Genomic DNA, 26,287 nt, shown 5'->3' on the forward strand with positions numbered 1-26,287 from the left:
ACAAGTTAGTATATATAAAAGTAGAGACTTCATACAAGAGAACATGAGATTCTGCCATGTGGCACACTCTATGAAGAGAATTGAAATACTCTTAAACCACATCAGAGATAAGAACAAATTTAAAAATATAGACTCTTTATTTCCTTTGGTTTAATGTTTCAAGACCACTTTTTGTTACATTTTTTATTCAATGTTTTAAAACTACTATTTGTTTCAATTAGTTCAATGTTCCAAGACTTTTCCTCTCTCTCATATACAAAAAACTTTTTGCATTTCTATTCACACTTTTCACTTCTACTCCTTTATATACACATGCTTACAGTCTTTCATGTCATCCCATCTTAAATACACTCAAACAAAAAACGATGTCATTTACCTTCAATCTTCCAACAACACCTACATAACTCCAACATTACAGTACTATTTGTATCTATCCCGTATGAGTAGGCTATGACTTAGGAAGGGGGCTTGCATTTTTTATTTAGTGATGGTAGCTTACAGTTTTGATATTAAAGTCAGACGTTGTAGATTTTATGAATGTTGTGATTTGCTTTGAGTCTTTGGGTGTTTGAGATTTTGGTTTGCGAAATATGTATTTTGTTTTAGAATTAAAGAAAAAGAAACATTTTAATTGATTATTTATAAAGTTAGCTATTTTTTATATATTTGTGTTAGAACTCATACTTTGTAAGTTTATTTGTACGTTTTTTACTATTATTTTGTGCAGTATGAGCCATATTGATAAAAATAAAAATCGATGATAATTTCAAAGTATTTTCACTTTAAAATATATATATATATATATATATATATATATATATACGGAAGTCCAACTAAAGACAATTAAATTTTGATAAATGGATGTGTTTTTAGCCAATTTCTCTTTGTGTAATTACGTTCTCTTTATGTTGATACTTACAAATGATTTCCTTAATTTCATTGAGATAATGAATTAGGTATTTGTGATTGAGGTATCCATATTTGGTTGTGAAAATAGAGTGGTTGAGGAAGTGTTTAAGAAGTCACTTAAATTTATGAAATTTTAGGGTATAAAAGTATTTTAAGCTTTAAATTCTTATTTGTAGATTTTAAAATCATTTAATCAGTTTAAAAAATAAAATCTACTTTTAACAATAAATATCATAATATGTTACAGTCTTATAGTGTTATATAATTTTTTTTTTTAATATATATATATAAAATATGAATTAAGAAAATCAAGTTTCAACTTTCAAAGTATTCAACAATATTGTGGGCAAACATGAATATTATACAATAAAATAAGTATTATATATACAGGTCTTAATATATATATAAATAATTTCAAATGAAATTATAAAGTAGTCCACGCATCGCGTGAGACATCATCTAGTTATATATAATTTGGAAAGAAACCTATAGAGTTTGTGTCAATTGTGCCCATGGTTTAGTATCACTTGAGAAACGATCTCAATAATCTAAATTTCATATGAATAACAACCAGCTCTACATGGACATTGTTTACTCTTAAAAAATGCGAGAAGTTGGCCTTAACTAGGTTTGGTGAAAAGCCAGCAAGGAATTGAGGTTTTGAGGTTAGAAATTTCTATCTTTCTTTCTACCCTCCTACTCTTTCCTTCCCTTGGAGGTTGGTGTTGCAATCGAAGGTTTCTCTAAGGGTAACTTTCTTTTCATGGTCAGCTTTCTTAAGTAAGAATCTTACAACCGTTAACATTCACAAGAGGCATATTATTGTTCTTGATTGGTGCTACATGTGTAAGAAACGTGGGGAGTCAAAGGAGCATCTTCTACTTCATTGCCCCCTAGTTGTTGAGCTATGGTCCTTGGTGTTTTGTTTGATTGGACTTCATTGGGTTATTTTACATTAGGTTATTGAGATGTTTGAGTCTTGGCAAGGTAAATTTGGACGACATTGCAATATAGATTTGTGGAGACTTGTGCCACATTGCCTGATGTTGTTTGTTTGGAGTGAAAGAAATGCTAGATGTTTTGAGGGATGTAAGCATTCCTTGCTAAAGATTAAGTATTTCTTCTTACATACTCTCCTCGCTTGGAATGTGGCTCTGTCGCATTTTTCTTGCTTTTCCCTTCATGTTTTTCTAGACCATTGTAATTTTGGTTCTTAATTTCTACACCCATAGTACATTCCCAACGTACTCGGGTTGACTATTTTTTAAATTAATAAAAACTTTCATTACCTATCAAAAAAAGAAAAAGAAAAACAGCACTACACATTATTCATCTGCCTCCATAGAAAACCACATCAAGCGAAGAGGATAATGCTTCCCCAAACTGACTTCTTCAAACAATAAGTACATCTAAAAAATAAAAGGCTTAAACTTAAAAAATTTAGGTCCATCTTGGGCTCAAGAGTTTGGCACAAGCTCGATAACAGAGTAAACAAACTAAGCTCGACCACTTGAGTGCTTGACTTGATCCAACTATTGTACCAAGCATTGGGCGGCCAGTAAGGATTTCAATCCACAGACATTTCCATGGGCATATAACATCATTGAAGCTCATTTTACTACCATTTATTGATAGAGAAAAAACTCTTTAAGGACCACTGACATTATCATGTGAAACTGTAAGTTGTACCATGCCAAACAATCACATTTTTCATGTAAATAAGTTTCTCAACCATACAATCAACAAAAAAGTTTAAATAGATGAGCTAAAAAGGCATTACAAAATCTCCAAAAGTGGGGTCAAGAACATTAAGAGCCTCAAATACTAACTGCAAACTCTAACAAAGATATAGTTTTCTCTCTCTTTAACACTACCTTTTAAGACTCATATGCTCTAAGAGTTTTCATCTACCATGCTGTCCTGCAGAGAGAGAATGAAAAAGACTCACCACCTATTATTAGGAGGTTTAACTTTGTAAATACGAACAATCCAGTTAGATGTTGTAAAGGCCTCTTCCAAATATTCCAGTTTGATATCCTTGTTTCCAATTTCAACCCCCCTGGCACGATCATACCTGCCATTCCAAAAAAGGCATTACAAAATACAGCATGCACACTTTGGCACACATTAAAAAAAACAGAAGGCCTCTACTGCCACTAATTCAGAAGAGTGAAGGTATCACCAAGCAGAAAACAGAATATTAAAATTCCATATAAAAAATGAAGCCAATAGTATTTAAGGAACACCGGAAACAATTATCAGGAGTTTAGGACCCAGCTACACAAGAACAAATCAAAGCATTTCTTCAAACTTCAATCTCCCATATGGTCCTCAAATGCAAGTCACCCATGTCCAGGGATTATGTGCAAGAAAGCCTTAATTAAAGCAAACCTGATTGACTGGCACTTGTTGCTTTTACCAAACCTCTCTGGTGTAAATGATTAATGCATCCAATTAAGTTAACATAAGGTCAAAAAAATTTATTCAAAGTGACAAATATCATCATTCCAATCATTCTATTCTGTAGTGTATCCATCAATAATGTATACACTTGATGATTTGCATCTATTTCATGTTTTGATTTGGGCTTCTTTTTTTTTTTTTTTTTTTTTTTTTTTTTTTTTCTTGCAAATGAGCTCTAGCTCTTATGGCACACTTCCTCCCTCCATAAGAATGGGTGCATGGTAAGGTCATGGGTTCAAAACCCACTGTGTGTGTATAACCAATAAATAAAACTCTGAGGAAGTGAAAAGGTACAGACTAGAGGTCCAAATCCTACTTGGGGAGACTTCAGAGAGAATTTTTCTGTTCCCCACCCCCCCCCCAAAAAAAAAAATTTTTGTCTCTGCCTGCATGCCTACACTAAAACATGCTCATTCATGAACTTGCTATAACTTTTACTGACATTTTCCTTGTTTCACATGCATGTGACATGCAATACCCTAGTATTTGTCTACCCACAAGTGTATCTGTGATTACAAACACAAATTAGTACAATACCTTTTATTTTACTAAGTAGTACAATCCCTTTTAAAGACAAAATGGAAGATAAACCTTAAACTTACCCAGGAGGTTTTCCATATTCTGTCGTCAGCTCTCCAAATCGATAATAAGACAGCTTGTACCTGATCACCAAAAAAGATTTAAAGAAATAAACAAAACATAAACATCAATTTTTTACCAAGGGTGGTGTGGTGTATTCATGAGTGAGAGAGAGAGAGAGAGAGAGAGGATCTGGAATGACAGTTGGTATACATAAATAATTCATTGAAATTTCTCAGCTGAAATTAAGATCCTCGCTAAGAAGCAAGAATACAAGACACAATTTGGGGAGGAATAAGATACGAACATAACCCATCAAGCTTACACTTTTGACAAGAATATAAAATTCTTAATAATAATTCAATAGAGGAAGACTATACAGATAGAATTGAGAAGGAAAAATGAGATTTTTTTTGGTTTGTGGTGGGAGAGGGGAGGGGTTGGTATAATCCCAAATAATCAAAAATAAAGTGAGCATGGAATGTAAGTTTAGTGAGAGTAGAAATAAAGATGAAGGGGTTGTAAGGCTTAATAGTAAAAAAATACTAAAGAGTGTGTGCTTTGGAATTTGGATATCTTGGATCAAGAATTCATAAAGATGAAGAGATTAAAGAGGATGTGAATCTTAACATCCAGTGTTGGTAAAAGCGAGTGGCACACTTAAGTGCAGAGACCTCTTGGGGCCTAGGCGCAAAGCGCAAAGCGCAAGCGCGCGCCTGATTGAAGTGAAGCGCACATTTAAAAAAAATAATTTAATAAATTTAAAAATAATTATTAATTTTTTTTTTTTGATAAGTAAAAAAATCAAATTATCAAATTATCATAGAAATTGAAATAAAAAATTTTATATAATTCATATAACATTTAGATAAGCCCTACTTTTGCAATTTTAACACAAAAATTGCAAATCAAGTCATTTTATTTTTTTGGATAAGCTAGATATGAGTACTTCCATGTAATATCCTTTCTTAAATCTCCAATATCCATAATGCTCTATGACTAATTAGTAATATTAGTTAATAATTTAATCACTTGTAACTCTATAGGAATTAGTCTGCTATGTTCAACATCAACCACTAAAGTAACTAAAAAATTACCACAAATATGTTATTTCGTACATTTTTTTTTTTCCATGAATGAGCTAAGAATATGAGGACATAGCAACATGGTAATTGGTACCAAGCAGATATCCAAAAGGGAAAAAATAGAATAAGAAGAAGAAGCTGGGTGGGTTATTGTTTCAAGGAGAAAAATCAAGAAAAAATAAAAATAAAAATAAAAATAGGGAAGAACTGGGAGGTTGTGGGTTGGGTTTTAGCCTTTTAGGACAAGTTACACTCAAAATATCTTTTTTTGATAAGTAAGTTACACTAAAAACATGTCAAATTAATGGTTTATATCAATGATGTCAAGATCCTAAAGTTTTATTTCAGTTTTGATTTATTTTTTTGAAAAATATAAAAAAACGCGCTTTGAGCTTTTTGAAAGAGCGCAAAAAAGCGTGCCTAAAGCGCACTTCTTTGAATGAGCCTAGCTTTTGAGGCAAAAAGCGCTAGAGCCTTGGGGCTTCGAGCTTTGAGCTTAAGCACGCTTAAAGCGCACTTTTAACAACACTGGAATGAAGTGGAGAAACCCACCAGGAGTACTATGTGATTGTAGAATACCTATTAAGTTAAATGAAAAATTCTATTATAGGACCAGCTATGCTCTATTATACTGAATGTCGGGCTACAAAAACACAACATCTTCATTAAATGAGTATCAGTTATATGAGAAAGTAAAGACGGATAAGTGGAAAAACAAGATAAGATAGGGATAGGTATGGGAAAATTTGCTTGAAGGTAAGTGGCCCTTATTTATGAAAAGATGGAGAGTCGTTTGAGATGATTTGTTCACATGTAGAGGAGAGTAATTAATCCACCATTAAAGAAGGGTGAGTTAATTCAAGTCGAGGGAATGAGAAAATGTAGAGGAAGACTTAAAAAACATTAGTGGAAGTAGTAAAAAAGGGCATTGATTAAGGAGGTGATAGAGAATATGATAAGACAGTGAAAAAGAATACACGCGGCCGACCCTAATTTATTTTTGTAAGATCTATAGCAGACCCAAAAGTTTTGAGACTAAGGCTTGGCTGTTGTTGTTGGAGTGAGCATATTGAAGACAACACGCACACACTCATTCAAAAATAAAACTTGAAAATCCCTTTCACAGATGAATTGCTAGTAATAGAAAAGCTTACAAAACAGCATAAAAATCGTAACATGTAAACAAAACATAATAAAATGCAATAGTTTGTTGATTTTTTTTTTTTTTTTTTTTTTTTTGCACCTAAATATTTTTGTTCATGTGGCGGAGAAGGAGGCAAATTGAAACAATTTAGAAAGTAGAGGTTTGCGTTGAAACTTTTCAAAAATTAGGGAATAATTGGGAAACACCTCCAAATTACCACACAAATACACATATCAGTGCTAAATACTTACATTAGACAATTCAACATCTTGGGAGCTGCTCCTTTGTCAACGCGGTACTCGCCATTAACAAGATAATCAGGTTCCTTTATTATAGGAAAAACTCCACCTCCAATTCTCACCATCCACAAAAATCTAGAATAGATAAATTTTGAATTAGTAATGATGGAAGAGCAGTAGCAGTAAACTTATACAGATAGGGTCCATCAATTTGAATAAAAAATGCAAATGCCTGAAGATATTAATGACATTTAATTAGTACATCACACACCCGATGGGGTTTTGAACCCATGACCTCACAATCCATCTTGCTTTTACAAAGAGAAGAGATACCAAAAGATATGTATGATAGAATCAATATAAGCATAAGTTTATTAAAGTAGTATCATTTGTAGTCCCTACAGAATCACTTAACAGGACAGAGTTCCAGTATCTGATTAATTACCAACCAAGATTGGTCTGGGTATTCACCAAAGATGCAAATTTACAATCCACATGTTTGCCAAAATTATGCCTTTTGTGATGGGACAATTGTTGATGATATCAACAGTCAAACAGACCAAGTAGCCTTTAAGATTAACTCATTATTCTTTGCCAGCTTATTTATCAAAATTATTCTTTGTCAGCTTGATCAAATTTGTCACGATTGTTTGATAAATGACCCACATATATTATGACCTTTCTTCAAACGTAAAGCCACTTCCTAGCCTCAAAAACCACAGAAAAATGGGGGCAATGGGTGCAAGTGTGAACATAATATATTAGAAATATTTTACTCAGATTACACCCAAATCATTGTATTTGTTATGATCAAAGTCAAATTTAAAAGAACCAAAAATAAATAAATAATTAAAATCATAAGCTTCAAGAAATCCTTCATATAGTGCAAGACATTTCCAAATAATTTAAAATGTAATTTCACATGCCCTTACTTGTTAATATCATCAGAAGAATAGCCAGTAACACCTCCAAAGACAACTAATACATAATCCACATCAAGCGACCTCATAATTTCATATGCCTCATCTTCATAAGATGACATTGCACGTCCAACAGTAGCTATGTGCGTATTGTTCCAGGTGTTATTATCAACTATAACAGTTCTGTTTCCCATTGCAGTGATCTGGTACCCATAATCCCACCATGACATCACCTTAGCATCTGGAGGAGTATTCTGTCGAAGCCAAAAGTATGCCTCACGATAATCATCAAAGATGACCCTTTGGCCATGAGCACCTCTTGCAGCCAAGACAATTGAGGGAGATGAGTAAGCCTCTGATGTGACCCAGGTACAGTGAGTGGCATACTTACTGAGCAAGTAAAATGCACCAAGAAGTAACGCAATAGCACCATTTCTCTGGAAAGGCTGGGATTGATCAAGTGAAGCCTGTTTGTGCAGGAGAAGTAACATACTTTTTGATATATAGCCACCATAATCAAATGGAGAATAAACTACGTTCCACTAACTATTCTCTAAGTTAGGTTTAATAACAAAGACCTCCTAATCTATGGACCTTTACACTTGTTGAGTAATTTAGAAAAACATATAAGTGTTCACAAAAGGAAATGTGTTATGCTTCATGTTCTTTCAATAAGGAATCCAGCCCAACTAAACACTCAAATGGCCAAACTAATTCCACATGTTCAACCAAAAGTACTCCCAATACTAGACAACATTTTTTCTTCATCTTCATATTAATTTGTGGGTGATAAGGTCAAATCAACAACATTTACATACTAGCATGTGCCTGACAAGTGACTAGAATCTAAAATCAGTATATTTATAGCTGATGCACATGAAATACGTACAAGTTGAGCTAAGGCTCAAGAGCACATAGCCACATACACCTTTGATCATACTTGTTTTAACTAATGATAACACACAGAAGAAACAGAAGAAGAAAAAAATTCTTAATCATGTAACCATATTTCATCCACACCTTGGACAATGATTAGAAAGGTCATTCACAACAGATGCAATGCAATAGGAATTTGACTAACAACAAACAACTTAGACGAGCACATGAGAGATAAATGCACTACTACTTTCTATAACCAAAACAGAATAATAAACAAGTATTTAGAAGAATAGTGATGACCTGATCTCATTCTCACCTTAGAAGAAGCCTTGGAACTGCTAGCGCTTCCTTTGAGAGAACCAGAGTGGGCAACCTTATTGTTATCCTTGGCCCTTGCTACGAGAGTCAAATTCTTTATAGTTGCAGAAACAGCAATGGCACTAATAAGACATACAGCAGGCGTGGCAACAAGAATTAAACGAACCATAACACCAGCAAAATACATGCTTGTAAGACCATACATGACAATGAAGATGGTGGCATCGGACAATCGCTTGAAGCAGAAATAGAGACCCGCAGGGAAAAGGAAGAGCAGAATATGGAAATCAAACATGAAAGACGACCAAGCAGTCGGTTGATGCTCAGAGACAGATGCAATAATGGGAATGTGATCTTTTGCATAAGTTGGATCAAGTAAAGAGTAAAATCGGCCAGTCCATGGGGAGATATACCCAGATGCTGTGCCTAGTCCTAGAGCTATAACACCCACAGAGAGTGCAGTGGTGACAGTGATCCTCAAAAAGGCTTGGAACAATTTGGCATCGCCCAGCAAGTACTTAACCCAATCCAACATATAGAAAACCTGCATCAAAAAGAAGACACCCATTGCGGCCATATGCTCCCCAGACTGGACATGTTGAAAGCCCACAAAGCGAATCTGCATAGCCAATAACATCCCCACTACATACATAGAATTATAGGCAACATATAACCTCATGGAATACCGTCCGGTGACCAAAAGCACGAGCACGTAAAGCGGGATTAAATTGATAATGAACACATATCCTCCCCAAGCAGAGACCATATAAAAGTAACCAAAAGCAGAGGCTAATGCCCAGGCCAAGGAACCCGTATTCACGGCCTTAACAAACAAATAAAAGGTGAACAACAAAGCGAAAATGGCGACCCCTTCGTTATCATAAGACCCGGCTACCGATCTGGAAATATATCCAGGGCAAATGGCGATCAAGGCGGCAGCAACAAGGCCGGCACCGGAATCCCAAATCTCTTTACCAAAGAAATAGGCAACAATGGTTGTATTGGAAGCGAAAAAGGGAGCGGTTAAGACACAAACCTCACGGATATGGACGGCAAAGCTGAGGAGGCGGAGGAGCCAGTAGATGATGGCGGCGGTGACCATAAGACCAGGGTAGAGGGTACCGCCGATGATACGGCCTAAAGGGTACCAGCTATCGGAGTCGAACCAGTTCCAGAACTCGTAGAAACCATTCTCGGTGAGATAAAGGGTGGTTCGGTAATTGAAGTAAGGGTCGAATTCATGGATCATGGATTCGTAGCGGAGAACGCTGAAGAGGCGCGTGATGAAAGCCAGCACATAGACGAGGCATAGAATGCTGACTCGGAGCAGAAGCTCTTGCTGTTTTGTTTTCAATTTCAGTTTCAATTTCAGCATCAGCATCGTCGATGATCCAGATCCCGATTTCACCACCTCCGGACTAGTTTTTTTAGCTCCGGCTCCGGCTCCGACCATCTCTTTTCTTTTTGGGAGAATATTAAAACTGGAAATTAGGAGGACTTTAATAAATTTCTACACTCTGAACGTGAGCTACATAAAATGAAATGCGCTCATGATAATAGACAAGATTTGATTTGAGAATTAGGGTTCTTTTTTAATATTTATATCATCCAATCAAATAAATATCAGTTTGTTTGTAAGTCGACACTCGACACTCAGGAAGCAAACAACGGAAGATTGACTTGACTGACAGACTTCACACTTCTACTTTGGGCTTTTTTTTTTTTTTTTTTCACACGTTATCAATTCTTCATTTGGGGGCCCAACAACTGGCCTTTTTACCGTAGTAGTAGTATTGTCATGCCCAACCCAACCACAACATCTACTTTCTCTCTCTCTCTCTCTCTCTCTTTTTAACAACACTCGTACCAACAAGCTCAAAACTCTCCCCTCCAAAAAAAAAAAAAAAAAAAAAAAAAAACCTCAACACTCATAGGAATGCAATGCGTAGGCAATATACTTTTCATTTCATTTACCATTTTTCAGCGCAATAAATTTTAAAAGAGTTCATTATCATTTTAGACCCAAGCATTTGTATTATTGTCAAAATGTTCTTTAATATTTTAAATGTGTTAGTTTAGTTCCAATGTTTTTAATATTGGGTCGAAATAGTCTCTACAATTAAGTGCTTAATGGAAAAAGTTGACATGGTTAACAATAAAATTTATATATATGCCACTTGTGGTGTCCTTAATTTTTTTTTTTTAATTCCTCAAGTGATCAAAATAAGAAAGAAGACACAATTTAGGTGTAAATCATGTTTAAGCAATTTTGAAATTTTTTGGGGAAGTAGATTGAGATTTTAGCTTAAATGAACTGTCTGATTAGAAATAAAAGATCAAGTTGGCATAGGGTTTGATGAGTTTCAACCATTGTTGTTGAGGTGATACACAAGGAGCATTTGATTGGATTGGTGTGTTGAGCTTAAAGAAAAAATCAAACAAAATAAGAGCATGGGGTTTAAAGCCTAAGCTATTTTACTTCAAGCAAAAATAGCACTCACATTGCTAATTTCTCATATCTTGACATCCTACTGTTTTTTTTTTTTCTTTTTCTTTTTTTTTGGTGAATTGGTAGGTTACACACACATTCAGTGTTTCTTGAACCCATTACTCACCATCTATCCCATTGTTATGGGAGGGTGAAGAACCGGTTAAACTATAGCTCATTGGTACACTGATAAGACTACTTCTCCCCAGAATAATCTCATAAAACTTTAGCTATAATAAGAAAGGCAAGAAGTTACAAAGAACCAATACTCCTTTCATGAGATCACACAGCAATCAATATTGACTACATTTAACATGATTCATTAAAACCATATTAGATCTTCTTCTTCTTTTTTTCCTTTCTTTTTATCTGTAAGCAGAAAAAACATGTTAGATCTTTTATATAAAAAAATCAAAGACAATTTTTTCCTTTCTTTTTATCAGTAAGCAGAAAAAACATGTTAGATCTTTTATATAAAAAAATCAAAGACAATTAAGCGCATCATAGCTTCAATATACCATACCATAATGATTATTCTCATGATTAATTTTCAATTCACGCCAAGTTCACGACCAAACTAAACATTTTTGTTTAAGCTATCTTTGTAGTGTTTTGAAAAAGCATCAAGCTCATTTTAGCTCCAAAGCTATCTTTGGAGTGTTTTTGGCATGAAAACTTGCACCAAGATCGTTTCAAACCAAAATAAACCAAAAACGAGCTTAGTGCAACTCATTTAGCCAAAAACACATAGTTTGTTGCCTTCTGTATGAAAATAAGTTGGGCTTATACGGTGTGAAAACAAGCTTGGTGCCAGTTTTCGTACCGAAAACACTACAAGGTAGCTTTCTTCCAAAAATAAGTTGGGCTTATTTTTTGTGCAAACATACACAAAAAAATTTAAGAGGTTAAAGTTTTGGTGCAAAAATGAGCTTAGTGCAAGTTTTCATGCTGAAAACACTTTGGGTTTTCAGCTTTAACCAGCATGTATAAGTCCCCTATTCAAGGACGGAGCTATGCTTGGACTATGGGGAGCAATGGCCCCTCTCCCATTTTTTTTTTTTAAATATTTGTATATATAGGTATAAATTTTAACAATTATGTTCTATAAAATTGCACTTTGCCCCCCTTAACAATATCATTGATACTTTTAAAAGTAATGCTATAACCACTAACTTTTCTATAAACATTTTTACAAATTGTTAAGATAACAAACTCTTATTGGTTCACATCTAGGTCCACCACTTACATCACTTTTTTACTTACTAATAATCACTTACAATATTACAAATTTATTAAAAAAAAATTGGCAACTCTAACATTTTTCTTCTTTTAAAGGCGATAAAAAAATTTATAGATCTAAAATTTAAAACAAAATATACGAGTCCAAAAAAATTAGCACAATAACAAAAATTACCAATAGCAAAATTAAAAACAAAAAATCAAACCCAACTTACAAATTTTACCCAAAACAAACAACCCAACCCTTTAAAAAATTTTAAACAAAATAATTTTGTCCTTACCAAATAGCAGACACACATCAGAGACAAAAAAAAAAAAAAAAAACCTTTCAACGACAACCAACAACAGAGCCGCTCTTCTTAAGTCCAAGTCCTGGCTCTATACCTACCCCTATTGAATCTTAATTTTAAGAACTAGTGGAAGGAACACTCCCATTCATTTTCCACTAGATCACCTAATTTTCTTCCATGTTGCACTCCTCTTTATCAAGGGAGTTAATACCGTACCGGAGACTATTTCGGTTTGGGTAGGGGAATTAAATATTTTCGTACAGGTAGATAGCGGTGTACCGTTTCGAAATTACCGCTATTTTTAAACAAAAAATTATATAATTATAATATTAATGAATCTAATAGTATATATATTATTTGAATTTTTATAAATTAAATTTTTGGTAAAAGTCCATATAATATGTTATGCATCTTTATAAATGATAATAGTTCTAGTTAGTTTATATTCAGCAAAAAAAAAAAAAAAAAAAAAAAAAAAAAAAAAAAAAAAACTAGTTTGTTCATATCTAACCCAATGAGCTTATAAGTTATATATATATATATATATATATATATATATATATATATAGATAAATAAAAAGTGAAAGAAAAGACCATGAGACAAGACAAGACAACATTAAAAAAGAAATGGTAAATGATACATTCAGACGGACACGTTAGGGAGTAAGAAATGATTAAGGCTGTGTTTGTTTTGGCTTCAAATCACTTTCGAAATTTTTTTTTCATAAATGCGAGTGTTTGGTTGCGCATGGAAAATAAATTTTCCAGAAAATATTGTCAGTTGACCGTGTGTTTTAATGGCTTTGACCAGGAAATTGGTTTCAGTCAAAATTTTCACTTCAAACCATTTCCGAACTCACATGCAAAGAGAGAGAGAGAAAGAGAGAGAGAGAGCTCGAGCACAAGCACGAGCACACTCACAAAACCCAGATCACGCCTCACCTTAGCCAAGCTCCAATCATGCCGACCCACTGCCCAAATCACGTGCCGGCCAAACACCCAAGACCCACAAACACCGGTCCACCTAGATCTCAGCCCACCCCTCCCTCATCACCGATCCACCTCTCCGATCGTCAGCCATGCACCGACGAACTCTGATCTTGACAACCGAGCACAAGTTGTGCTCCACCAGGCTCTCCAACACACTGGCCGCCACCACCAATCACCGATTTGGCCGCCACCGACCACCAGCCCACTCCACTCCACCCCCAAACCCACCCGATTTAACCGTCGTCGCCTCCATCCACTCCGATTCTCTCTTTCCCTCAATCTCTCGCTCTTTCTTTCCCCTCTCACTGAGTTCGTGAATAAATGATATTTTTGTTTTGATTTTTGTTTCTTGTGTTGTTTATATATTTTGATTCTATGTAAAAATATTTGTTTGGATCTTAAGAAAATGTGAGAAACATGATAAAAATGGGTTTTCTAGAGCATTTTCAGCAAAACAACCAAACACTAGAAAATATTTTCCAAAGCATTTTTTGAAATGCAACCAAACACTTGAAAATATTTTCATTTCCCGAAAATAGCATTTTCGGAAAATAAATAGAAAATATTTTACATGAACCAAACACAGCCTAAAAAATTAGAAACTTGTGGATGGAAACCCAAAAACTCAAGGCCAGCCAAGATTGTCAGCCCCATGCGTCTGATAGACTCTAAAGCAACCTAGTCTTACACCAATTTGTTTGATACACTATGATGATGGAAAAATACCTTCTGGCAAATGATTCATTGTACTCAACCTTACACATCATCTTACATATTCTCCACCCAACTATCCACATATGGAAAGAACTTGCACACCACACCCAAAAATCCTTCTACATATTCTAATCCTCCAAACATGGGAAGTTAAGTCCAAAGATTTTTGGGGCATTAACTCTATGCGCTCCCTATAAGGAAAAACTCTACCATTCACGGGAGCTTGGTCAGCTCTATGTCACTATATATAAACATCAAATCTCATTTTCTCCAAGGTATGTGAAAATTCCTAACTCTCGTATTTGAGTTATTGGAGATCATTCAATCATTAACTTAACTTTCAGAAGATCTTTAGCCGACACCCCATTAAATGTTTTTGGGTTTGATATATATATATATATATGCATTTGTATTTTATTTGCATTTTTTTGGAAGTTATTTGTTTCTTATATGCAAAACTAAATGGCATTTTTTCTTAATTTTGTTTATAGGTTCTTGGATTTATTCGGGGGAAAAAAATGAGGTTTTTAACATACTCATATTGTCAAAAGGCCTTCCAGTTTTTCTTTTGTTATATCAGAAAATGAAATTGATTCTTTGTTTACGCTGCTTCCACCATCAAACGCCATTGTCCTTTGCCCATTCGCAAAATAGATTTTTTGTAAATTTATTATTATTATTATTATTATTATTCTTTTGGTTGCTGAATGTAAATTTATTAATTGTTGCTGCAACCTGCAGATAGCAGATAGGAGAGAAAATCCTTTTAGCTCTTTTCATACTCACCATGAAAATCAATATTAGAACTCAAATCTGAAGGGGAAAATGGGCATTTGCCCCAAATTTACAAACTATGCATTAAAATGTCCATTTTTTGAAACTATTTAGCATAAAGTCCTTGTTTTTTAAACTCGATTTTGTTAAAATCGAGTTATGTGTAAAACCCGATATCCTCAAAATTGAGTTCTATGTATATTTTTAAGTAGAACTCAATACTAATAATATTGAATTACACTTACATTTTTTAAAAATTTTAATTGACAAAATATGCATAGAACTTGCCAAAATATGCATAGAATTTGAGTTCTACCTGTAACTTAATTTTGTTAAAATCGAGTTTAAAAAACATAGGCATTTTAATAGTTTCAAAACATGGGAATTTGCTGCATAATTTGTAAATTATGGGTAAATGCTAATTTTTCCCCAAATCTAAATAGGTTAGCTCTTTCAAGTTCATTCTTTGTTCTTGATTTTTAAAAAACCCACTTTTAGATCTTTTATTTATTTATTTAATGGTAAAAGTGATGAGATGAACATAAATCTAGAGAGATGATTTTAGATGGATAAAATAACACTTTTAAAACCACATGCAAATAATTTTAAAACGGATTAAACCACAAGTGAGTATAATGCAATCAAGTTAATTAATTCTTTTTAAATACAACGGCAAAGAGAAATTCATAACACACACAAATCAATGAATCATTATCAAATGGAGTTAAGTCTCTAGAAAACATCAAAAAATGCCAAGCAATTGATCTACAGAACTCTTGATATTTGAAAAGCTATTTTTAACCAGCCAGGGGGTTGATTAGAATCTGAGATCTAAAAATTAATAATACAATATACATGTGGGAAACTTTCAGTTACAAAATCACTCGAAACTTATTATATCAATTCCACCAACACCAATTTTAATCTGGTATAACATAAAAAAATAAAAATCAACAATTACAACAAATTACAAAGTTTCAAACTGCCCTTATCTGGATGTGAATTTTAACAAATACACAGTTAGAATACATTTTCTTATTGCACCATACTCACAAAATTTCAAGAAAACCAAATATCAATGGTCATATTATCAATCAAATATTTAAATTTCAAGTTTTTGTAGTTTTAATTATGCATAAAAAATACGTTTATGTATCATTTATAAATAAAGAGTAAATAACATCCGATTTAAATGAAATTTAACATACACATTAAAAAAATAAAAAATAAAAATGGAATCCAATGAGTTTGGAAAGAAACTGTCTTTTGTCAACAACTTATTACAAGGTTCCATATGAGGTAAAAATCCAAAGAGTTAAATCTGAATATTTTGCCAAAACACCCTCAGTGTAACAAAGCTACCATTAATTAAAACAAAAAACATTAAATATATTGTCGGATAAAGACCGTTGTTATTCAATGCCGTTGGCTTTGGTTCAAAAACAAAGGGAAAGAAATCTCATCTTTCCAAAAACTCTACTAACATTAGGATCAGTTCTAAAATCAAGGTGTACATTTCATGCCGTTTTGGATTTGTCCAAGAACAAAATGTATATAATATTGTAAAACAATCAACCAAACTAACTCACAAGGCCCTTCTGCTTAAAAACTTCATGCATGGTAACACCAATCTTTGCAGGAGACTCTACCACTGTAACCCCAGCTTCTCTAAGGGTCTTGATCTTATCTTGGGCCGTGCCCTTCCCACCTGACACAATAGCTGCACATGCAGAGACGAGCAAAGAAAATAACTCCAATTAAGGATACTTTTTTTCATTTCATATGCAACAATTAGATGGACATAGAACCTCTCAAAATGAGAGAGAGAGAGAGAGAGAGAGGATCCCATCAACTTAAATCAATGCATTTGTTCAATGCCTTACTAAGAATATACAAATTGGCAAATGCACATTTAACTTGAAAAGGTTTAATCTAAAGGTTAGTAACAACTCAGAGAGTTCAAACAACACAGTTAAAAGTTCAATTGTCTCTGCATCACCACTGAATCGGACCCATCAGTAGGATAAAGGGTTCCAATTCAGTGGGATGTGACTTTTTACAGGGCTTTGCAAGATTGTGAATTAGGAGTGTTGGCAGATTTCTTCTAGCTGATCTCCTCAACAAAATTAACAAGGGATGCAAAGGATGCAATTTGCTGGGTGCCAACAAAAGGAAACCTTTTTGAAGTTATATCATATTACAAAAGTGTTGAATGTAGGGCCGGCAACTCCTTTTTCCATGGAAGAGGAAAAGTGCCTACCAAAGTGGCTTTCTTTGCTTGGACTACAGCCTTGGGAAAGATCCTTACTACTGATAATTTACAAAGACAGAGGGTTCTAATTGTGAAATGGTACTCTATGAGTCTGTTGATCATTTATTGCTAGTGTATCAAATGAATACAGAGCTATGGCCCTTTGTATTTTGTTTGTTTGGGGTGCAGTGAAAGGGTGGTAGATATGCTGCCGAGTTGGAAAGGGCAGTATTCTAAGACTGGTATAGGAGGTGGTTGGAATGCTACCCCTCTTTGTATCATGTGAATGGTCATTTGGACTCTAGCTTATTGAATTTCCTTGATAGTTGTACTTTTCTTGTTCCTTGATTCACCTAAAGTATATTTCCCTTATTCCGTATGGTGTCTTTTTTCTTTTAATTAGTAAAGTTTACTAATTTATCAAAAACACAGTTAAAATATATCCTCCCACAAAAACCTAACATTAAAAGAACTCCATTATAGGCATTACTACATTCAAGACAACCATAAGTTACACACACACACACACACACACACACACACATATATATATATATATATATATATATATATATATATATATCAATTCATAAAAAATTATATGCACTGGAGTTCAGTGTATTCAAATCAAACATAACTTATTAAAGCATTGTCAAAATATTATACCTCCAGCATGACCCATACGACGGCCAGGGGGGGCAGTTAGACCAGCAATAAATGCAACAATAGGCTTCTCAGTCCCACTTTCCTGTTTGTTAAATACAAGATCAGTTTAAACACCAATATACATACCACAAGAAATGCTGCAGCAGTAAACATAATGATCCACAAAGAATTAAGTAGTATGAGCTATAAATTTTTTTTATAAATAATAATAAAACTAAAACTTGATCAAACAATAAAAAGGCGTCATGTACAAGATGTAAAATGTATACAAGGAAAAAAGCCAAGCATGATAAGTTGAATAAAAAGAAGAAAGTCACAATAAAAGGTTAAAAGCACAAGGCCAAATATTTCCATTAAGTTTTAGATGTCTCATTTTCAAGGTCATAGGAACTTAATCAACTACTTGTTTCACTTTTCCTTGACATGCTTCTTTTGTTAAGTAATAAATCTCATTAAGAAGAAATGTAGACTTCTCCTGAACACGTTAAATAAGAAATTATGTGTAGCCCAGCAAGTTCTTCAAAGGGTAAAGGTCAGCAGCAGAGAGTATTCTCTTTTGCTAGAACTAAATCTCAATACTCAACTCCTATAACGGTGTTCAACTGTCCATGGCCTTAATCCTTGTTTTACTTGTCTCTCTGGAGTAAAATGGCATTATCTTGAGTGTCCTAGGATCTACTAAAGTTGAATTTTGTTAGAACACTAGAAAATCTTTCTTTCTTTTTTTATAGCAAAATTGACAAAAAAAATGCCAAAAAACATACAATGTTCCATATAAAATAATTATGGTAAACACCTATTTAAAACAATTAAAATAAAACCCATATATCCTAAACTAATAAAATAATAAGATTGTAAGCAAAATACAAAAAAGTAACAACTATCATTGTTGGAGATGCTGTAATTATCCATTTACTTTAATGCTTTCTTCATTTTTCTTCTGTTAATCCAATTACTTGTCTTTTTCTCCTATAAAACCCATAAATTACCACTCACCAAACCCCCCCCCCCCCCCCACTTTTTTCCTTTCCAACCTTTATCATTTATCTCACAATGCCACCCACAAACCCACTCCTCCCCAAACCAAAACACCTGCACCCCCTTTCACCAATTCAATTCTATAACCTTAAAAACCCACAATTAATCCCAAACACCATATTCCATCAATTCCTCAAGCCCCAAAAGCTCAGCCCTCATCATCAAGGAGAGGAACTCTTTGTTGTGTGTGTGTGTGTGGGGGGGGGGGGGGGGGGGGTTAGGGTGTTTGGTAGAGTGGATTTTAGGGAGGACCAAGGAAAAAAAAAAGGAGAGAAAATAAAGAAGGAAAACTTTTTGGAGGGTGTTTGGTTGGGAGGGAGAGAGGAAAAAAAGATGGTGGGGCCCAGGTGTTTTCTCTTGGGGCCCACCAGAAATTTTTCTCCCCAAAATAGAGAGAAAACTAGGCAGAAAAATGGACCAGTTATTTGGACAAAAATGTCCCTGCAATGTTCTTCACTTCTTCTACTTTTTCTTTTTCATTTTTTTTTTCTTTTTTGTCTTTTTCTGCTTTGTTTTCTATTATTGTGCAATGTTCTTTTTTTTTAAGGAACTGAGCAACGTTGTATTTCCAAACAACTTGACTTGTGACTTTTCATTCTTTTTTTTCTTTTCTTTTTTTCTTTCCTGATTCCCTCAATTTTTTTAATGGTTTTTTTTTTCTTTATCTGTTTTGGGTTCTTTTTATATATATATACACACATATAGAATGTCCATCCATAATTTCATACACAATTTTTAATAAAAATAGTTTATTATTTTAGGGTGTGTTTGGTAGAGTTGATTTTAGGGAGGACGAAAAAATAAATGGAGAAAATGAGGAAGGAAAGCTTTTTGGAGGGTGTTTGGTTGGGAGGGAGAAAGGAAAAAAAGATGGTGGGGCCTAGGTGTTTTCTCCTGGGGCCCACCAGAAAGTTTTCTCCCCAAAATAGAGAAAACTAGGCAGAAAAATGGACCAGTTATTTGGACAAAAATGTCCCTGCAACATTCTTCACTTCTTCTACTTTTTTTTTTTTTTTTTTGTCTTTTTCTTCTTTGTTTTCTATTATTGTGCAGAGTTCTACTTTTTTTTTAGGAACTGTGCAACGTTGTATTTCCACCAACTTGACTTCTGACTTTTCATTCTTTTTTTTTCTTTCCTGATTCCCTCAATTTTTTTAATGGTTTTTTTTTTTTCCTTTATCTGTTTTGTGTTCTTTATATACACACACACACACACACATATAGAATGTCCATCCATAATTTCATACACAATTTTTAATAAAAATAGTTTATTACTTTAGGGGCATGTGAGTAAACCAAACACAAATGAGGGAAACTAAAATCTTTTCTATTCTCTCTATTTTCCATCCTTTCTCTATTTTTTATCCTCCCACTTTTCCATCTCTCCAACCAAACGGACTCTTACTAATGATAATAAAGTGCTTTTTTAAAGAAACCATGTGCTACAAAATTTTCAGAAATAGGGATAATCTTCTGTGGAATAGAATTTATGATACATACCCCCACCCAATCAAATTTAGAAGGTAATAGAAGAAGAATCTTTGTCATGGGTTCAAGACCCATTAAATGCATGTGTAACTTACCTATAAAAATAATAATAATTATTTTTATTATTATTATTATTATTATTATTATTATTATTAAAAAAAATCCTTGTCAGCTGACACCTAGGACTCTTCAACATTTCATAGGAAAACAATGCAAGCTATCAGTACATGTCAATTTTTTTTTTTTTTTGAGGAAGTGGGGGGATGCTACTGCCATTCTCTCACGAGCCTATAATAACTCTAATGTTGGTGGATAAGGAAAAAACATAGCAATCTAAAATATGGTGGAAGGGCTATTTCATACATACCTTTATAAGTGCAGCAGCATCCTCCTCTGCAGTCCCACCAATCTCTCCAATAAGAACGATACCTGACATGCACAAAGCATCATTATTTGATTGTCTGCACATTAATTTCCTCACTGATGTTCAATATGGTGTCAAAATTCACAACAAAATGTTAGTATTTCCCCTTGCCCCCTCTCTTATCCTCTCCACTCCCTGCAAACTTCCAATAATAATGTTAGTATTTCACAAATCTAATGGGGAATATGGTGTAAAATCATTTAAAATCACTTATGATTTCTTATTTGATGGAATGGAATTTTAAAGAGAGAGAGAGAGAGAGAGAGAGGAATTGAACCTCTTGCATGCTCTAATCAATTGCACATTCATCTCTAGAATATTGATTTCAATCAAAACAATGATTATTCAACTCATCAAAAGTTGTAGCATATCCTTCCCTCCAAACACTCCACATTAGCCAATAATGATATGGCATTTCAGACACACAACTCTGATTTCTTAAAATGACATCTCAACAAGGCCAATAACTCCACCAATTGAGGCATTACCCAAAAGGCAATCACTCCATTCATTTAGGCATTATCCAAGAAATCCCAGAAGAGGAGAATACTAGCGACCATAGCTTCCAAGCCACACCACGAAATAGAAAAAACTAAACTAAATATTCCAAAAAATAAAAAATCAATATACCTTCTGTCTGTGGATCCACTAGAAACTTTTCAATGCAATCAACAAAGTTTGTCCCATTAAAGGGATCCCCCCCTATACCAACACAAGTAGATTGTCCAAGGCCAACAGCTGTAGTTTGGAACACCTGCAAAGTAAAATAATTATAAATATCAAATAAACAATAGGGCATCAAACTTTGATGCCCAATACTTCAAGGGAGGGAGAAAATATATCATCTTATCCTTTTGTAGGTCATATAATATAGCATATGGGTATACAAAGGAATTATTTTCTTGTTGATAGAAAGGCACAATGATTCAAAACAATAAGCAAGCACAGGGCTTTTACCTGGCAATTAGAGGTAATTACAGGATAAAATACACAACATTGTAATTAACTTTTCTTTTTTGCTCTCTCTTTCTTTCTATGTACTTTCTTACTATAGTTTTATTTATACAGATTTTTCTTACTTATCAAAATAAATAAATAAATAAAATACACAACATTGTAACTGTAGAAATTCAATTTTGAACATGTCAGCTCCTCACCTTGGTCCCACAGAATATTAATCAAGTTACCAAATCACATCAATTTCTAAAATATAAATCATGAAACTACCATTACAAATGCATTATAAGAAAACTCTCCATTAGGTTAAAATTAGGACTCACAGCTTCATAGGTTAAGGTACCGGATCGCGAAACAATTCCTACACGACCAGGTTTGTGGATGTACCCTGGCATAATTCCAATTTTACATTCTCCAGGCTTGATAATTCCAGGGCAGTTTGGCCCAATCAACCGAGTTTTCGATTGCCTGTTAAGAGCAGACTTCACCCGTACCTGAAACCAAAAAACTAGCTTCAAGGCTATTTTTCAATCAACTATGGAAGGTCAAAAACAAGATGTAATAATTAGGAATGTCAACAGATCAAAAAAGAAAAAAATATTATATATATATATATACACAAACACATATCACGTAGAAATGTGACTAGTCAGTTGTAAACCAATTTTTGTTGTATAAGCTAGACAACCCCAAAAAAAGGAATTGAAATATTCACATTGGCTAACAGAATTAAAAAGATTTCCAGAGATTCAATCTCAATCATGTAGATGAAAATATTTTTATGGCTGAGATTTGTTAGAAAATTGAATAAAAAATATTTCCAGTCCATCAAAAGAATGGATATTCAGATATTCCTTGAAAAAAAAAAAAAAGTAGAAATTCATCCAAATCATGTCATACACAAGCATTCTTGAAGTCATGAAATGTAATTTGCACTGACATAGTCAACAAATTTATAGTTTCACTGCACACATCTTCTTTTTAAAAAGAATCCTTCTAACGTAATTTTATTTACCATATCATGCTGAGGGATCCCCTCTGTGATGCACACAACAAGATCCAACTCAGCTTCCATCGCCTCCAGAATAGCTGTAGCAGCAAAAGGTGGGGGAACATAAATGACAGAGGCATTGGCCTTTGTTTCAGCCTTTGCTTCTGCAACCGTGTTGAAGACAGGAAGTCCTAAGTGTTCTGTTCCGCCCTTCTTTGGCGTTACACCACCCACCTAATTCAAAAAAGTAAAAAAAAAAAATTACAATATTGATCTTAAATATTATATAAATATCATAACTAAATGATACCAGATTCAAGCTATAATTATGCACTTAAAAGAGCATACTTAAATGTTAGACCACAACTAAAGACTGGCTGCCCATTGTGGCCCTTCTATGAACCTGCAGTTAAATTTGACAAACCCCATACAAAAGAGTGTTTTCAACAGTCACAGATCTGACCAAGTCAGCTCACAAAACTGTTCTAAATATTTAACCATTATGTCCAAACCAGTGTGGTTAAAGGCTGCACAGCCATTCACCTAGGTGCCCAGGCGAGGCACCACCAAGGCACCTCTAAGGCTTTGAGGCAAAGCACCTTCAGTGAGGAACTCGCTTTTAGCGCCTGGGTGCTTCATTTTGGTGCCTCTCACCTTGGGAAATCAAAGGCATTGGCTACTTAAGGTCACCTTTCGCTTTTGATTACAATAGTCCAAACAGAGGTGGTAAAAGAAGGCAGAATGTCCACAATTTATAACCAAGGATAAACAATCAAACAGGGTATAATCAAGCCAAGTCTCACATGTGTATGAGATACAAATTGCAATGCATGACAACTCCGTGTAATGTCAAGCAATATAAAGCTTGCATTAAAGATCATAAAAACCAAGCCATTGTTACACTGCACCATTGCATTGCCCTGTAACTTGTACATTGCAGGCAGTAAAAAAATCAGTATAGCCCTTTTGCATAAATCAACATATGATGAATGACTCTAAAGGGTTTTCTAGCAAAATCCTGCTGATGGCATTGGCATGAAGCAGCGGTACAAACAGCAATTAAACTTCCTCAGCTCCAGGGTTCAATTACTGTTTCAAACCTAAATTGCTCATTTTATAAGTCCAATCCTTATACTAAGTTGTGCTTGGAAATTGATTACAAAATCATTGTTGATAAGATCTGGATGATTATGTTTTCTCATAAAATAAAAATGATGTAACTGTCATGAAGTCTGAAATCCATGTGAGCCTAACATATCATAGATTTTTTTTCCCTTATAGAAGAAAAAGGAAAGAGAAAATTGAAAATAAATAAATTTTGGACAAAGAAAGAAATCACATTGCAAATCCCAAATATCACATTAAAAAAAAAAAAAACAGTATAAAACAAACAATCACTCAACTATATATATATATATATATATATAAAAGCCAGAATATTTGGTTTGTAAAACCCTAGAAAATGTTAGCAGGGAGAGAGAAAAGAAGATACCATTTTGGTGCCATATTCGATGGCTTGTTCGGTGTGGAAGGTGCCGTTCTTTCCGGTGATGCCTTGGCAGATGACACGAGTGTTCTTGTCCACGAAAACTGCCGGCGGAGGATGCGCAGCAGCGGCGGCGTATTGCCGAGTCTGAGTCCATGAAGAAGAAGAAGAAGATGAAGAAGCTTTAGAGATCGAGCCGATCAGCTTGACGAAGGCTTGGCGACCCATCTAATTCTAATCTTTCTTCCTTTCACTTGTTTCAGCAGAGATCGATTCGTGCGTCTGGTCTAGTCTCTGCCTTGCCCTTGCCCTGCTACTGCCGGCTCTCTTTCTCTTTCTTTATAATATTTTTATTTTAATTAATACTACGAGTACGACTACACACTACTATCAAATACTAGTATTTTTAGTCCCTAGTATTTTACTTCCTAGTCACTTTTTAAGCTTAACCTACATTACCATTACATATGTAGTTGTTATGCAACCACCCCTAAAACCGTGCTTCATCATCTCGGCCCAATATGATATGGAAGCAAATAACCAAAAGAAATTAGGAAATTTTCATGTCCCAAAAATACGCAGCTTTGAATGGATTAATTTTGAAAAACATTTTGACTCCCAAACATGCCTTTTCAGCTATTTTACTCTAACCTACTATGTGACGATTGAAGCGACCATGTAGTGGGTTTCAATTAGTTCAACTGGTAAAGTCTCTAATGGTTGTATAAGAGATCTAGGGTTCAATTCCCATCTACACCAAAAATTGATTGGTGTCTTGGTCTGATGATAAAGAGCTATCATCAGGAGCGGACGCCATAGGTTAAAAAAAAAAAAAAAAAAAAAAAAAAGATTGAAGCAACCATGTACGTGTATCTCTAAACATGTTTTAACCCAAACTTTGTCCTATAATTTCCTATTTGAATAAATATTTTATTCTTATTACCTGCTAATACCCAAATTTTCACACTTTGGACTAGCCCAAAACCCAACAAGTCGAGTCTTAGAGAATTAAGAGAGAAAATCTGAGAATTAACACCCAAATCCATGACCAACTAAATTAACTAAGAGTGGCGTAAGAAAGGGTTTTACTACAGAATGCTTAGATATGAGGATAAGTGGGCCCATAAGTGACCAAGACCCTTACATTAAAGGAATGTCATGAAATAAGCCCAAAATGGCTTAACCCATTTGCATAAAGGAGTTAGAAAAAGCTGGAGAAACTTGGAATCTTTGTTGGCATTTCAATTAGAAGAGAGAACATTGCAGAACGAAGAAGACGAAAAAAGTTAATGGGTAAAGCAGAGAAAAACAAAGCATAGTGGAAAAGTGAAAGACCCAATAATGGAGACTTCCCAAGTCCTAACTACAAAAGAGAAACCAACAAATAAAGTAAGGTAAAGTTAGGTACTTTAATGAGAAAGCATAAAGGAGTAAACACATGCTGTAAAAAAATGAGAAAATTCTCAAATATTAAACATTGCGGAATATCCAATAGGTAAAACATTGCAGAACGAGGAAATTCCCAAGTTTCAAGTTGTAGAATGTGATCCAATGGGTAAAGCAAAGTGGGCAAATGGATTACCCAATCTATATCCCAAACATATAGAGGATGTTTAACCTATCATTGCTGAGATTCAAGAAAGTGTTGGTTGGCGAAGGGGAAGAAGATCCTAGTTATGGTAGTCTGCCGCAACTCTTTAGATGTTGTTTTTTATGGGAAAAGCACTCATACCAAAAGAGGAAAAAGTTGTGGATTATTACGAGGTGCATGCCATAGGGTCGGTTCACACCAAACCAAATAGCATTGATGGTCTTCCACCACTTACACTAAATAGAAACCAAGTTGTAACTGTAAACCCACCAAAAAAAACCAAAGAACTCTTTCGTGGTTGTACCCTAGAAAAGAGAGGAAAAATAGTCAGTAGAGATAGACAAAAAAGGAGGCTCGAGAAATA

At 34.2% G+C, this 26,287-nt stretch overlaps 2 protein-coding genes and 1 long non-coding RNA gene across 3 annotated transcripts; 1 reads left to right on the plus strand and 2 right to left on the minus strand.

Moving 5' to 3' along the window:
* Positions 1–2,592: 2,592 nt before the first annotated feature.
* Positions 2,593–10,175, minus strand: LOC126703513 (dolichyl-diphosphooligosaccharide--protein glycosyltransferase subunit STT3B). The gene is made up of 5 exons (XM_050402470.1): positions 8,535–10,175; positions 7,352–7,806; positions 6,432–6,554; positions 3,975–4,034; positions 2,593–2,983 (listed from the first exon to the last, which is right to left on the minus strand). The coding sequence occupies exons 1-5, from the start codon at positions 9,987–9,989 to the stop codon at positions 2,854–2,856; spliced, it is 2,223 nt and encodes a 740-aa protein (XP_050258427.1). The 5' UTR covers positions 9,990–10,175; the 3' UTR covers positions 2,593–2,853.
* Positions 10,176–16,414: 6,239 nt separating this feature from the next.
* LOC126701417 (succinate--CoA ligase [ADP-forming] subunit alpha-1, mitochondrial) lies at positions 16,415–24,686 on the minus strand. Its single transcript, XM_050399506.1, has 7 exons — positions 24,339–24,686; positions 22,871–23,080; positions 22,179–22,349; positions 21,529–21,652; positions 20,842–20,903; positions 17,949–18,030; positions 16,415–16,751 (listed from the first exon to the last, which is right to left on the minus strand). The coding sequence occupies exons 1-7, from the start codon at positions 24,558–24,560 to the stop codon at positions 16,612–16,614; spliced, it is 1,011 nt and encodes a 336-aa protein (XP_050255463.1). The 5' UTR covers positions 24,561–24,686; the 3' UTR covers positions 16,415–16,611.
* Positions 19,244–19,943, plus strand: LOC126701418 (uncharacterized). Its single transcript, XR_007647312.1, has 2 exons — positions 19,244–19,333; positions 19,871–19,943. It is a non-coding gene; the product is annotated as an uncharacterized LOC126701418 (long non-coding RNA).
* Positions 24,687–26,287: the final 1,601 nt, after the last annotated feature.

This window comes from Quercus robur, chromosome 10 (assembly GCF_932294415.1).
Source record: "Quercus robur chromosome 10, dhQueRobu3.1, whole genome shotgun sequence".
In the NCBI taxonomy this organism is placed as follows: domain Eukaryota; kingdom Viridiplantae; phylum Streptophyta; class Magnoliopsida; order Fagales; family Fagaceae; genus Quercus; species Quercus robur.